Raw genomic sequence first — 15990 nt, 5'->3', positions numbered from 1 at the left:
TATGTTTTCAGTTACGATATCAACATTACATTGCATGATATTTGTTTAGCTGCCTCAACAGTTTTTCCATTTTATATACACATTTTATTGCATTAGGCTTCTAGCCAAAGTTTGGGTAGTTTTCATAGAATTTTCATGTATTACAACTTTTGTCAGATTCAAGTTATTTCTGACCATTGTGGGTTTTTCTTTCATTGACCGAAGGGTACAAACAATTTTGTCCACATCTATGTGTGAATTAAAGTGAATGGAGTGTGTTTGAATCACAAAATGATTCTGCACATTTGCGCATTATTTCTTGCGACTATTAATACACATTTACATTATGGTCTTTGATTTCAAAGATTTTGCCCTCATATCCTGAAAAAGTCTTCTTACTCACCATAGTCAAGATGTGAGAGAACCACTTAACAATCACACATGATGAGAAGGTTTTCTGGAAACAACTATTTACCAACTATTATTGTTATCAGTTGCTATGAAAAACATGTAAGATCTCAATTTACTTCAAAGCTGATACATGAAATCATACAAGAGTTGCTCAACTCAGGCCGAGAGTGAAATTTTCTCCATCAATAATCCTTTGGTATATAGAAGGGTGTTAATGAGCTAGACGCACTAAAAGCCAACAATGCCTGACAAGCCAAGCTGTTCAACACGGCACGGATCTTCTTATCAAGCCCATCACAGCTCTACACCTCCATGCGCATAGCCATGGCAGGGTTCAGGCTATTTTGAGTGCTTTCAGGTCCATGAAATTGGATGTGAATTTGCATTTTTGGGCTAGCTGCTCTGATGTGACTTGCTGTAATGAATAGGAGGCAATTCTAGAGAAGCAAAATGAGGCTATTCTGTGAGAATGTGAGTTTGAGGACGTTGTTACATTTTCCCCCCTCACCACTGGACAAAAGGCATAAAGAGTTTTAAAACTTTTAAGAAGTGACTTTGACATTCTCTATCTTTGGTATAATTTTGCTCCAGTAACCTTGCACCTCATGAATTGATGTAAGCTGACAAGTGACCGAGGGTATTAAAAATATATATTTTCGAAAGCACAATGAGTTGGTAATGGCTTAAAGCCCATACAGCGATTGTCAAGAAGTGAAATGTGGAATATAAAACTTTATAGAGAAATATTCTCTTTGGGGCATTTTTGAGTGGAGTACCACATTTTTGAGTGGGTCACCATGACTCGTCCTGCTGGGTTGTCATGGATACGCTGTCACCATGCTAAAAAAACTACCACGACTTTACCGTGACGGCTTTGTAAAAGCTCAAGCTGGTGTGAACCTATCATACTAAATAGTGAGCCCACTGTCTTCCTAATATGCACCTGAAGACCTCACCAAGATTCTACAAGGACAAGATAACGTCTGTCAATTTTCTTCCTTTGTGGTAAGGCCATCATCAGGTGTGACACGGACTCAGATAACTTCAAAAGAGTATTAAGGTTATATAAAGGAAGTGAAATATATTACCATAAAATCTACTATTTAACTTTTCTTTTTCTTCTAGGATATAGGTATGATGAGTCCTCATCAGAACATCTTACATCCCAGGGGCCTAATTCATACTGCACATCATGGGCTTGGCATTTTGAAAATAGCTGCATTCAGAATAAAACCGTTGTCTTTCTTTCCAAAAGATGGACTGAAGATTAACTACCTAGAGAAACAAGAAAGGTTTTTTCCCCTGAACTCGGGCACAATCCAGATTTTTTTTTACAAAAGACTTAAATTTTATTTGAGTCAAGTTACTGAGAGAAATAAAAGAGACCAGCACAGACACAATGTATCATTTACAAGTAAATACAGGTTCAAGCTTGGAACATGCAGAGCTGAATTTTATTAGGAAGTATGGTTATCAAAGTACTGAGGAGTCACATCCTGCATTGCTGTCACAAGTAAAGCCATTTCATCCATCATTAAAGGTTCAGTATGTATAAATATAATGATAAATGTATTGTGATAAAATCCCAAAAGAGTTTAATGTCTCGGTCATTTTGGAAGGAAGGTTATACTGAAACATGTTTCATATCCAGCTGGCTGCTGGATTGTCAGTTTTTCTTCATTCAAAACAAAGGAAGGAGGGACGTAACGACTGTTTACCATCAGTGAGATTGGGGTAGCCGTGTCTCCTGCGAGTTTACACTGCAGCGCCGACAATTGTAATTTGACGAAGGCCGGCAAAAAGTTCCAGAGTTGTTTAAAGGTGTTGCAGTAACCAGATTTTACCACAGGTTGTAAATTTTACTTCATTTTTACATAATGCACCTTTAAACACATACCCGTGTGGGTCTGTGTAGCACAAAAGCTCTGTTATAGCACGTTCTTCCATATGAAAATGCACTTTATCTCTTGCAGTTAGTTGTATAATGTTGCATCCTGAAAATCGCTTAACTTGTGCAGGAAAAAAAATCTCAAGATTAGGAAACTCAATCTGGCTTAATGCTTGATAAACAACTAGATTATTCTTTCCAGCACATCTAACAGACCAAAATAACCCTTTTAAACAGTGTGTTGTCAACAGGATCAACAACCTTTATACTCTTGGAGGTTAAAGCCCATAACAGATGGTAACATAAACCATTACATCATCCACCTTTCAGAGGATTAAAAATGTAATCTTAATTCTTATTCAAGCACTGCAACACCAGGCTGTGCCAATTTTGATAATGTAGTGCATCATTAGGTGGTGCAAATCAAAGACTCATCTAGTTCACCATCAGGAAGGACTCCCATGAATAACTTGCCTGTTTTAAATTACATTGTTAAAGTAGGTGAAATTGTGTTTTTTATAATGAGGACTCTTTTTGTTTCAGCAGCTGTGCCTAAACGGATTTGTTCTTAGGATATCAGACTTGAGAAGATTACAAAAATATAAAATGTTAAATCCGAGTATTCTCTTCATTAATGGCTTCTACCTTCTGTCTCGGTTATTATGTACCAAGAGAGGTTGGCGTTTGAAAAACGGATACTGAGATCCTCAGAGTCTGTTAAAAATGACATGAGACCGGCTCTCATAACAGACTGATCCTCCTTGAATTATTCCCTTGACCCGAGACCTGCTCAATCACACAGCACACTTAATTAAGTTAAACCAAGAGCAATAAATAAGATGTACGACACGTCAGCACCGATGCTCGTTCTCATCCGTTGACAAAAGCAGCAGGTCTCCAGTCAGGCCTGGGTGATGGGTGAGACCAATAGGAGACATACAGTTGAGGACAGACCTCCAAAATGTTTATAGGAATATCATCAACAGCCCACCAGCAGCTCAGAATACAGATCTGCTCTATATGCTGATGATTTAATGCTGCTTTGTGACAAAGAAGGACCAAATGGTGGTGAGACGGGTAACTCTGGTGCTCAATCGCCAAGGATCATTGCTGCATCTGCTGTGGCAGAGAAACAGGCATCAGAATTCAATCTAGCTACACCATCTGCTCACAGATATCAGGCCTGTCATTTGATATGGGCTGGCCTAAAGTTCACCTTGCTATAAGAGATGCCTCAGACTCTGGTCTAATAAAATGTGATGGATGAGGGTTGCAGAGCTTCCTCTGTGGTACTTGACAAAGTCCACCGTGTAATCAAACAGAGGTGTGGGAAGTTTAGAGTCACCAGAGAAAAACTAAACATCAGGAAAGCTGCTTTAATGAGGGACGTGAAAAGGGAACTGCACAGCAGTAACAAGGCCGGTTCAGCTTTGTTTTCTCATTAGTGAAATAATTGGTTTAAAAAAAAGATTATTTTAAAACTTGACTTATTTTTTTGTTACAGATCAGCAAAACTTTCTAGAGTCCTGCTGGTTAATTTAACAGTAAGTGATCCACAAAATTCAGTGTTTGTTTGAATGTGTTTACAATGTATTACAAGTTGAATGAAAGAATTCTGTCAGTAAACCCAAAAAAAGATTGTTTTTTTGTTATTTTCAAGATTTTCTTTTCATCTCACCATTGGTTTTTTGGCACATTGTGGACCAAAGACCTCCAAACAGTAAAACCATAAAGTAAAAATAATATCCTTACATGCAACATGAAGGCTGGCTTCTCTGCTGACGATTGTGCCAAAAGAGTTTGACGCCAGGCACTGATAGATGCCAACATCTTCCTCTTTGTTCAGGTGGCTGATGTGTAAGTTTCCACCCATGAGAGAGTAGCGTGACCCTGGACTTGGCAGGATGAAAGAGTCGTTTAACTTCCACCTGTGAATGCAAACATAAAACACACAGCTAATAATGCTTTCTTAGCTTTCCAGACATATTCTGCCCTCAGTAGGATACTTCTGATAATTATTTCTAAACATAAGGAAACAAAAACACTGAATCAGACAGACTGATTAAGCCATAGGGCCAAATGGGAGTGAAATAGTGTTTGTCTGGGAGAATGTCAAATGTTCGTTTTTGCTTTATTAAAGATGGACATTTTTAAAATAGTCCTAGTTTTGTTTAGTCTGTTTAATCATTAAGTATGCTTTACATAACTCTTTTTAAATCAAAGATATTTTCAAACAAGAAGAACACAACTGCATTCACGAAAAAACAAAAAAGCAGAAATGACATGGTTCACTACAGGAATCCATTATGTTTGTAACACAACAAATGTGTTTTGGGTGGTTTAGCAGCAACATTATAGATAAGACAAATTTTAAGTTTTGTGTAAAATTTCTAATTCTCTCTGAGGGTCCTCTGTTTATTCTGCACCAAGACAAACAAACACATGACAACAGGCTTAAATAATGAATGCTCCACTACTGTACTTTACAAAGTTATTTTTAATGCACACAGGGTTTTTTAGTTATTCAATACCATCTAAAGATGCATCTGATGTTGGGTAATTAAACTGTCAAAATAATTACTGACTAAACACAATAATGAGGATATTTTTAGTCACTCCAACTCATTTCCTTACCAAATTTATTAGGGGGTGCAGGAAGCTGGTGCCTAACTAAAGCTGTAACTGTGCAACCAGGACAGGACACCGGTCCATCTCAGGGTTTCAAATAGACAAACAACCTTATAATCGTGGCAAATTTACAGTCACTAGTTAAGGTGATGTAAAGTGTACAGCTATAGGAAGGAAGCCAGAGTACCCAGGTGAACCACTGCACAATGAGAACAAGCTCCTTTTAACCTTTAATTATCAAGATGAGTCATTTATAAAAGAAACACTACAGGGGACAAAGTAAATGGTAAATGGCCTGTATTTGATATAGCGTCTTCTAGAGTCCTGGAACCCCCCAAGGCGCTTTACAACACATTCACCCATTCACACACACATTCACACACTGGTGGGGATGAGCTACAATGTAACCACAGCTGCCCTGGGGCGCACTGACAGAGGCGAGGCTGCACTGGCGCCACCGGTCCCTCCGACCACCACCAGCAGGCAACGTGGGTTAAGTGTCTTGCCCAAGGACACAACGACAGCGACAGACTGAGCGGGGCTTGAACCTGCAACCTTCCCATTGTGGGGCGAGCACTTAACTCCTGTGCCACCGTCGCCCCAAATTGTAATTGAAATTGTAAATAACTAAATCTTTTTGCAAAAAAAGAGAATACAAATGTTACCAAAATCTCACTGAAATCTCAGTAGGGCAACAAAACTGTTGCCATGAGACAGCAATGCACAGTGCTTATGTTTAAGGTCCATTCATCTAAAGAACCTACATGATAAACCTTTAGCACAAAGTCCTCAAAGTCTACCACAGTGTTTTATCTGAGTGACCTAATGTTTTTTTTAGATGAACCACGTGTGGTTTTGAGGGCTGATACTGATTTCCAATTCAGTGCATCTCTCGTTTGTCTTAATACATTTTGGCCAAATCTGATTTGTCTCAAATAGCAACAGCCTGGTTTTGTCTTTGTAGCATTGTGTTATTAGGTTTTGGCTTCCTGCCCTTTAGGATTCTTATTTGGTTTTTGTCATCCCAAATAAAGGATTTTACTTTTATCACCACTCTAGCCTCGTGTCGTCCTGGGTTCTGCACCTTGGGTCCTAACCTCCTGCTCTCAGCGAGAGAGGAGGCAACACTGAAAGATGGTGGGACAGGGATGACAAATGCTGTGGAATGGTGCTCAACAGCAGCTCGGCTGATTAAACCGATTTAGTGATCACAGCTGGAAGTGGTCCAAGAGCTTCAAATGAGACAAATCAAGAGAGTGGCATGCAGATAACTCGATGTTCGATGTGGCGCTGTGATTGCCGGGCTGTCTTCATCAAATGGATTTGTCCTTTTTTGCCCCTGAAAGGTACCTGCCTACTGCAGCAGCCTAGTCCCACTCAGCATCTGGTGGTCCGCTGCTGAGCTTCACAAGGACCAAAATCGTCTTTAAAAAATCCATATCTGTCATAGACTCAAATAAAACCACAGCAATTAGGCCAGTTAAATATCTGTCCAATCATTAAGAGATGAACATGTGATACTGCAGCAGCTTGTCATCAATCTGAAAACCACTTCTTAATGAAGGGTGCGGACTGCTGCAGTTGGCGCCACTTCCTTTAATTAAAGAGCTAATTAAAACAAAATTTGACAAATTTAGAACCTTAACTCAGAGGGGCAGAACCATTTACAGACTTGATCTCATAAACTGCATTTTCATTTAAAAAGTTGTACTTTGGTGACAGTGAAAAAGCGACTGCTTAAGTATTCAAGGCGATTAAAGAGACAACATCTATCTTGTACATTCATTTCAATTTGTATCTATTAGCCATAACACCGAGGATCTTCAAGCCACATTAACAGCTGAATACGCTGGTATTATGAGGGTTCGTTTCGACCTATTACACATTAAATGCTTGGTTTGAAATTTGCATTTAATTACCACGACAGGAGTGTAGTCCCATGTGACAAATTATAAATTAATAGCTTATGCACCTGATGTACTTTAAAGTAATTTCTTGTTTGTTATCATTTTTTAATTTGTCACCATTGTAGCGGTGGAGGGAACTCATCAATCTGTGTCTGACACAAACGCTGGGAGAGCTGCTCTTTCGCTCAATGTCACGAACAAGCACAACTGGTGACAACTTTTTTCTGTTGCCATGTCAGTCAGCAGATTTGCATCATGTGTATCGTGTCGTGACAGCTCTGGATTCAAATGCCCTGTGGCAATAGGTGTGCAGCCTTCAGCACTGTGTTGTGTAGAGAGTTTATACGAGAGTTAAGGAAAAATGGGTTTTTCTTGCCTGGGAAAAAGAGCTACATTTGCATGTTTTCATCTTCCCTAATTCTTTATAATAAAAAAGATCATTTTGACACAATATCCTTTAGGGTAACGTGATCTTTTTATTTTTTTATTTTTTTGTCGGCATGAATGACAGGAAGCTCTCAAAGCAAGATCAATACATTGCTGCCAATTCAAGTGCACTGATTATTGAGGCCAACAAATTAATCACTCTGAAATTAACTTTGATTGACAGCTAATCTAAGTGCTGCAAGCAATAAGTGAGCCATATGGTTCACAAATCCTACTTTTCCCCAAGCAGTAAACCCAATCCCAGTTGGCTCTTGGTGTAAATGTTGCCCTTGGTAGCTCTGAGACATCACCAGGAAGGTTCAGTGAAAAAGTGTGAATGAATCCAACTCTGCAGGTGTTACCTGTAGAAGGGGGGTGGGTGTCCTTGGGCTTCACAGCTAAACACCACCTCTCTTTGAGCCTCCCCTGGTTGAATTGGAAACACCACACTGCCTGGTTGTTTGGTGAATATGGGCTTCAGCAGGACTCCACTTCCTGGGAGGAAAACCAACACAATTACATCAGATCTGATGTTCTGGTGAGCCGGAAAAACAACTTTTTATACAATTCTCTGTGGAGAAGCTGGTACTAAAGCTGTATAAAATAAACACTAAAGGGGAAAAAGTATATGGAAATTGTGAATAACTAAATCTTTTTGCAAAAAAGACAATACAAAAACCACTAAAAGCAGATCAGACAAACTGAACAACGAACCATCTAATAGTTGTATATCAAATGTAGATATACTTGTAAAGCTGCTACTGTTAACCAAAAAGGATGAATTCCCTAAAGAATGAAGTTAGCTGTTTTTTGGCTAAACCAATGAAAAAGCAACTTGAAAACTAAAGATTCTACTGGGAGAATAAAAATAACAGAAACAAATACAAAAGAAAACATTTTAATGTATTCAAATTACATAGTACAAGTTATGTTCAATCATAAAATGATTGAACAAATCAAACGTGCTGCTTTACAGGCTTTGTGACTCACACTTTTCTAGCGTGTCTTTGTTTTGTACATGTATTCTTTCCACAGTGACTTTTATTATTCTAAATGCTCTTCAAGTGTTTTGAATCAACAAAATAAGCACCATCTGCATTGCAGTGTTTAAATAGAAGTAATGAAAAAAACAAGAAACATAACACAACAGACAAAAGCTCATCTACAGCGAAGTCCGTTTTCTGTTTAATTATATAGATTCACAAATGTGCAGAATCTTTGTTAGTCAGCAGCTCATTTCAATAAACACTCGTTTCTGAGGCTGTCAATAAAGCTTAGAGTATTAAACTAAATCTGAAGCTTTTCCTTTAAAGATAATGAACAGAAGTTACTTCAGTCTGTGCTACGTTTTGTTTTTTCCTTGTAATAATTGATCTGTCTGTGATACACAAACTAAGAGCGATGATATCGCCTGTGGCGTACATGAAATGGATAATCATGATGAGTTTCAGGCTGATAAATCATTTCTACATTTGTCAATAGTTTAGAAAGAAAAACTTGTTTGTTTTTCAAGTTTATATTTTACCATTTAAAACAGGATTAGTCAGATTTATTTGTACATTTGATACACAGAAGCAATTCAGTGTGTTTTCAAGAAGCAAGAACATAAAACCTTACAACAGACCAAATTTAAATACATAATTAAAATGAGATGTAAGAATAACATAAAAAAGGTAAACTTAAAGGCTGAGCAGTTACAGTGCAGAAGGTGCAGCATGAGTAACATTCATCAATTTTGATTTGAAAGTTACTATATTTGGGGCATATTTGAGGTCATGAGGAAGATGATTCCATACAGAATAGTAGCTAAAAGCAGCTTCACCCTGTTTGGTTCTGACCCGGGGTTCTACCAGCTGACTGCTTCCCAAGGATCTCAGATCCCTGCAGGGTGTATACTGCAAAGTGAACCAAGGTGTATTTTGGCCCCATGCCATTTAATGATTTATAAACTAGTAGAAGCACTTTGAAACTGATTCTGTAGTTTAGAATGTAGATTAGCATGTTAAAGGGGATAAAGAATCGAAACCAACATTTTCTTGTTTGTGAATAAAGACAGCTTGGGTGGTCAAAGGTAGCATGCCAAAAAGTCAATGCTTTTTATGTAAATTAGAAAGTTTAAAAATGCAAGACAAAAACTTATTTTCTGAGAAACGTCTCATTAAAACGTCACAATGCAGAGCCCTTCCTCCTCCAATCTGCAGTCTCCAGTGTCTGAGGCCTTCTGGTTTAAACCAACCAATCAGCAAGCAGCTCATTAGCATATCCATGTCCTGGCCAAGTGGGAGCTCTTTTCACAGCGAGACTGATTTAGGGTGTTTAGAATGGCCTGTATCAGGACTCCTGGGACAGATGAAAGCCAAAAGAAGGTGTTAAAGTCATGAAGCATAACCTTGTTGTTTTCAGTATTTGTACTTTTATTTTGATGATAGAAAATTATGATTTGAAGGATTTCCAAGAACCGCGCATGGATGTTAGACAGACAAAAAAGTAACTGACATCTGAAATGTGACCCTGACCACATTCTGCTCTTTGTAAGGAATCAAAAGCAGTGAAACTGGCTTTTTGCTGTATTGTAGTGAGACTGGGTTGTATGGATCTTCCTGACTCACAGTAAGGAAGAAGAATTCACTCAACCACTGACTGCTAATCACATGAAATATTGTAATTTATAATAAACAAGGACTCAGGTTAATGTCTTTAATATTTATTATCCTCATTTATCAAATAATACAAATTTTAGTTAAAAGTCAAATTAAGGTAAAAATAAATGACTCTTCAAAGGGGCATTATGGAAGTTTGACAGTCAAAACATGTATAGAAATAATACATTTCTTCTTCGTACATTCTCCTGCAATGCCCTGGTCCTGTAGAATGAGCCCTGGCATTTTTACTGTGATTGCCTGTTTTTCTGTAAAATCACAGAAAAAGAGAGCTGCTCGGGTCGAGCAGGCTGCTTCATGCGCGTTCACGCTCAGGCATAGCCCGTAGCATTTGCTATCAGTAGCTTTAGCAGCAGAGAGAGGGGCAGTGCCAACTCAGCGACTTTGTCGTTGTTCCTAATGCCTAGTGATGAACCTAGCTACATTTCTGAGGACCCTTAGCTACTTTCTTCTAGATATTTCCTGCAAATTAGCAACAAAATAGCCATTTTCGCTCCGAACTGTTCTTTGAACGTTGTTTCAGCTGTCATCAAGGATATAAATATTACAGATACAGAAGACGTTACGGGTGCTTTAGCTTACTAAGTAAGACGATGGACTTCCATGCGGAAGTTCCGGCTTGAAATCTAGATGTGAACAAAATATATTTAGTGTTTATTTTTTACATTAATGGTATATTTTTTTACAGCAAGATGCCCAAATTTGTATGAGACTCGCCGAACGGCATTGAATTCACAGATAAAAAAGATGTGAAACTTTCATTTTGGAACAATTTTTCAAGCAAGGGAAGGGAAGCTCTGTGAAGCTGACAGACTGACCCATCTTAAACCTTTGTCAGCTGTGCTGAAGATAAACGTACAGAACCAAATTATTTAATTAATTAGCTGTGCGTTCTCCTGTCCTCTGTCCTCCGGGTCACACACACACGGAGCTGATTGTCTCAGCTGTTATTTTCGTTAAGGAGTGTGCACGTACAGCATGCACGCCTCGTGCACGAGCCTACTATTGAAGCTGTCGTTACGCTTTTGGCCTGAGGGGGCAATCGCGAGCATAAAAAGATAAAAAACATAAAAAGTCAAAACTCCGTAAAGTCCCTTTCACACATTTGCTGTATATTGTATATGACTAACTGGATTTTATTAATATAATAGATATGAGCTGTAAAGATGTCAAAGCTTGATCAATATTCTTAGCCAGAGATTTGCATAATTATATGACATCACCATAACAACACTTTTATAACTGAGGTGCAGCAATTACATGTCCAGCTTGGAAAGTTACAGAAGAATACAACACTCTATGGCCCTCAAATATATCCTTAAAGGAAAAAAATAATCATTTTTTGTGAGTTTCTTAAAAAACAGCAGCTCAAAAACAAATCAAAAAGTTAAAGATTAAAGTTTTTGATGCATCATAGAAAGTTTTAAGAAATCAAGTTTTCTGGAAGTCAATTTTGTTGAGTCAGACTTTTTTTTATATCATCAGTCGATATGACTGTACAACTTTGATGGTGTTGCTTGGCAACAGGAACAACTCCACCTCTAAATCTAACCATAAATGACAAACATCAACAACCATCATCAGAATTATTTTGACATTGACGCTGCACTTACGCGAGTCCCCAGGTGCACTTCAGGGAATTTAGAGCAGATAATGGTTGTATGACAAATCTTAGTTCCTGTGTCAGTTTTTTTATGTCTGGCAACAAAGCTTTTTAAATTCCTTGAATTCAAATCGGGGATCATGACAACATCCCAAAACCTGTCAACACATGTGAGATTCCAAGAATGCAAATAAAGTTAAATAGAAAGGCCCTGATGTTGAATTCTAACAATGTTGGCAGCCAGAGGTGGAGAGGTGGTTTAAAAACAGAAAAAGCCACGTGTACTCGTATCTGTCTGCTGCTGCGACACCGTGATATGTGCATCTTTACAAAGGCGGCACAAGACTCCAAGCTCAAGCACGTATAAAGCAGAGGGAGACATTTCAGAGTCCGAAATAAAAACTAATCTCAAATTCGATACTAGCTGACAGCAAATAAATTCCTCCAGCTTACCTCAGCATGAATAAACAGGCACATGAGTAGTAGGCTGTGGGGGAGGTATCCACCGTTCGTGAGGCCTCAAATAAATTCGATTCAGCTTAGGATTTTATGCATCAAATAAAAAATATAATCTTGCTTTTTAAAGCATCTTCCCACTCTGTCCTGACCGATAAGGTGCACCTTTAAGGTCTGTCATTCGGGGGTAGCAAACCTTAAAGCCTGAGCTGATGGAGGGCGTGGGTAGTCTCAGGAAAAGTATGATGATGTTTCAACCAAACAGGGTATTTGCTTGACTTGATTTGCAAAAAGTTTAATGAAGAAAAAACTATCAAGATGTACATTACACAAGAGAAGAAAATCTAAACCGTTCCTATATCTAAAGAATGTGATGTTTTACTTTTTTATTATTCAAGGGAGAGAGATATGTGAAAGAAGGTCGCGCTGGAAACTCAGACAAAAGAAACTAATAAAAGCCCCCATCGCCGTGACTACTGGCTGGGGAGTAGTTTACTATACCCATCCTTTACATTCACGATATGCTAAGCAATTAAAGTAATTAAATTATAACGTATGTGGTTTTAGAGAAAAGGCAAGCATGTGCAATAAAACTGTAATAAAACCTTTTGAATTGAGAGTATCCAACATTGTGGTCGGCAAAGGAAGGCTGATCCAAATTATGGCATTATTAAACATACAGATATAATTATGTGTACAGCTGTAAAACTATATATTTTATGTCTATATAAAATCTATGGATTCTGGGTCATTTGCTATCCAACTGTAGTGCAATCAGAGGCAAAAATAGAGGTTTCAAGTGATAACTAACCCTACCCTAACCCTAAAACATGATCTTGAAAGGTTGTGACCATCGCATGATGTCTGACCAACTGCTGTGGATTCAGGGGAAAACGGCCTGTGACATCCAGAAGTCAAACTCTTCACTTGCCAAGAACCTTGGCTCAGCAAGACTGTCAAGATGACTTCATACACATGGGGTACCGTATTTCTGCACTGGCGTTGGATGGGTTAATATTAATCTTATAACTTCTTAAACCACATTAAACAAACAGCCAAATGGATCACACCTTTCTGAGTCACATAAGCTCAAAGCATACATGGTCATGTTTCATCAGAGTTCATTCATTATCGTAGAAATATTGTAACAAATAGATTTTTATAAACTATATTTTTGCCTCTGTGTCAAATTATTAAGTGTTGTTTCTCTGGCATACCCCAAATACCAAGTTTCATCATCAATCAATTATTAGATGGTCAATAATATTGATAATCCATATTTTTAGGGAATATTACTTTTTATTGAATACCTTTATATTTTACTGACAGTTTGTTAAAAGTAACCACCTATGACATGTTACATGATCATTTTCTTCCTTCTGCCCTTTTCTCAAAGCTTTGGATTATTTTCAAAACTTATTTTTACATAAAAAAGGTCAAAAGATAGATCTAAAGTGAATGAGACAAACTTTTGATGGCCAGCTAAACATACATCAGAGGTGTGGTTCACCAAAAAAAAAAAAAAAAAAAAAAAACATTATTTATGGTTGTTTCTGAGTTTTTCATGCAGGCAGAAAATGAAAATAGTCTCCTACACCATTGGCTTCTAATAAAAAACAGATGGTGAAAATCCTGACAGCTCTACGTCACACCGTCACTTAACATTCATCTTGACTCATGACGGGAAAGGTTGTTGTTTTAGCGTCCAGGAATCAGCAGCGAACGTCTTGACTAGTACAAGCTAACTGTTAGCATTAGTAACTCCACCACACAACAGAACTCCTCCAAGCTTGTGTTATATGTGGAGATAAAACATCAGTGTTGGGAAGCAGCTAAAGTCAGTGGTTGAGTCACATTGCTGTTATCAAATCCAAAGCGAAAGGTTCAAATATCAGAAAATAAAACTCCAGATCCTGCCATCTGAAGCTCAACTTTGACGTGGCTCACTTCTACTTCCAGAAACTGATGCACTGGAGCTTTGTTTCCCCAGAGTAAGACTTACAAGCCATGCATTCCTACTAGAGACTACTGCCAATGCATTGATTAAACGAGTGATTCACACCTTTAATAGTCTCTGAATAGAATTTAATTACCTACAAAACATTTTTTTTATTTCTTACGGGTTTAAAAAAACATGTTGACATAACAAACCTCAGCCGTGTGCCACAAAAACATCTTTCATATTCTGATTGGCTGAAATACATCAATAGAGGTAAATGGTTTAATTACATAACTTTCAACATCTGTATAAGATTTATTTTCATAAAACCAAACATTCAATTTTTGGTTAAAAATGTTATTTCTCACACCAGCTTCAATAATAGTCAAGACTTTTTTTTTTTGGTTATATATACAGAGAAGGAAAACATATGATTGCTGCTAAGAGCTGCAATCTTAGCAAATGTGTTTATGTTGCTGTATTTTTTTCCCTAGCTACTTATTTTTTAAGAAGCCACTGTTAAATTTACAGAGCTTATAGTAAAGTGCTTGTAAATCAGCATTTTCAGTAAAAAAATGTAATAATGTGACCAACACGGACATTTGCCCACATTATTACAATGTCAAGTTACTGCTTATTGTGATATTGAAATAATTTAGAATATCATTCTGTAAAATAAGCATCTTCGTATATATTTTTGTGAGTATGTTCTGCCAACCAAGTTTAAAGATTACAACAAAGCCGCATTTGTCTGCGGAGGCATCCTTCCACTCTGCTTTCGTGCTCTACTCACTCATTCACACATACACCGCACACCCCTGCCTTGGGCTGTTCAGACCCTCAGAGAGGAGAAGGAGAGGAGGTGGTTAACTCCAGATGAACTCGCTTTGGGAAGGACTTTACCGTCGGTTACATCATTCTCCCACACACCAATGAAAAAAACACCTGTGTCTGGATAAATGACCAAACAGGGAACAACCAGCGAACACACTCACTCTGCGCCGCCTCTACCCAGCATTGCATACTAACATGCCTGTCATGCTTTTTGTAGGACACTGAGGCTTTAGAAGGACTGCAGTCTCGTCTTTTTCGCAGAGCGCATGTAATGTAACCCCTACACCGAATATTAATGATTAGTTCCAGCTGAGTGTCAAGGACTGTGCAACACAATGCTTTCCAAAAACAACTGGCTCTCTGCTCCATTGTCAAGCGCTAAAACGCTAAGAATTGATAACTGTGAAGTTTAGTTTCTGCCACTAATGAGTGGAGAAGTAAATGTTGAGGCTTAACAGACGCTCGCCAAAAAGAAAAAGAAAAATCCCTGGTTTGTGGCAGGATTTTGAGGAATGTCAGAAATTCTTTATTTTTAGGATGTTTAATTGTCTGATCCAGAATTGTGGTGTGGCTCCTAATCCCACAGTGAGTTACAGTTGCCAGAGGAAAGCCTCATTAGACATCCACTGAAGTGTGCGGATTTAGCAATAAGTGGTGCTAATTGCAATGTACGTAAATTTAGGTGTCAATGTGCTGTTTTCTTTTTTAAGTATGTTTACCAAAAATGCACCCAGTGACAGTCACAAGCCTGTACATGCACACACACTAATTATTTTTGGTCCCAGCTGTAAGGAGGAGCGCTGCAACATGAAAGATTAGTCTTTCCTCAAGATCCTTTTGCTCGTGCGACAAAGCTCTCATTCATCTCGTTCTCAGCTTCAGACTCTGACATTCTGAAGAGAACTCGCATTTGACACTGAACATTTTCTAAGAGAGGAAAATTAGGTCTCTCATTAAAAGCTAGATCAATGACAGGATTTCTGTATTGCCACCAGCGCAGTCTCAATTAGGGAAACAATTGAGGCGCCCTTTAAAATTAATGACTGAAAATTCAGCTGCTATGTAGAAGTTGTCTTATATGGAGATGGAACTTTGCTCCTTGTTTTCCACAAGGATTCCCTTCATGGAAAATAGAAGAAGAGGAAGAAGCTAAGCTCAACAGAAATAATATTATTTCCCCACCTTCAGCCACGGAAGATAAATTAAATTTTTTTATGTTTGTGATTCTGGAAGATTTGGCTGTTACTTGAGCTTAAATC

General features: G+C 38.1%; 1 protein-coding gene across 2 annotated transcripts in view; it reads right to left on the bottom strand.

Annotated features, from left to right (window-relative positions):
- Positions 1 to 15990, bottom strand: part of cntn3a.1 (contactin 3a, tandem duplicate 1) — a 114260-nt gene that overhangs the window by 82147 nt on the left and 16123 nt on the right. Inside the window, exons 3-4 of one of the 2 annotated variants that reach the window (XM_015967616.3) lie at positions 7602 to 7734; positions 4031 to 4206 (exon numbers count right to left, since the gene is read on the bottom strand). In XM_015967616.3, the coding sequence (XP_015823102.3) occupies positions 4031 to 4206; positions 7602 to 7734 (309 nt within the window). The remainder of the gene's footprint in view (positions 1 to 4030; positions 4207 to 7601; positions 7735 to 15990) is intronic. The other variant, XM_054745815.2, reaches the window with a different exon arrangement.

The sequence above is a fragment of the Nothobranchius furzeri genome, chromosome 15 (assembly GCF_043380555.1).
Source record: "Nothobranchius furzeri strain GRZ-AD chromosome 15, NfurGRZ-RIMD1, whole genome shotgun sequence".
NCBI lineage: Eukaryota > Metazoa > Chordata > Actinopteri > Cyprinodontiformes > Nothobranchiidae > Nothobranchius > Nothobranchius furzeri.
This window is presented reverse-complemented; position numbering and strand designations above follow the sequence as displayed.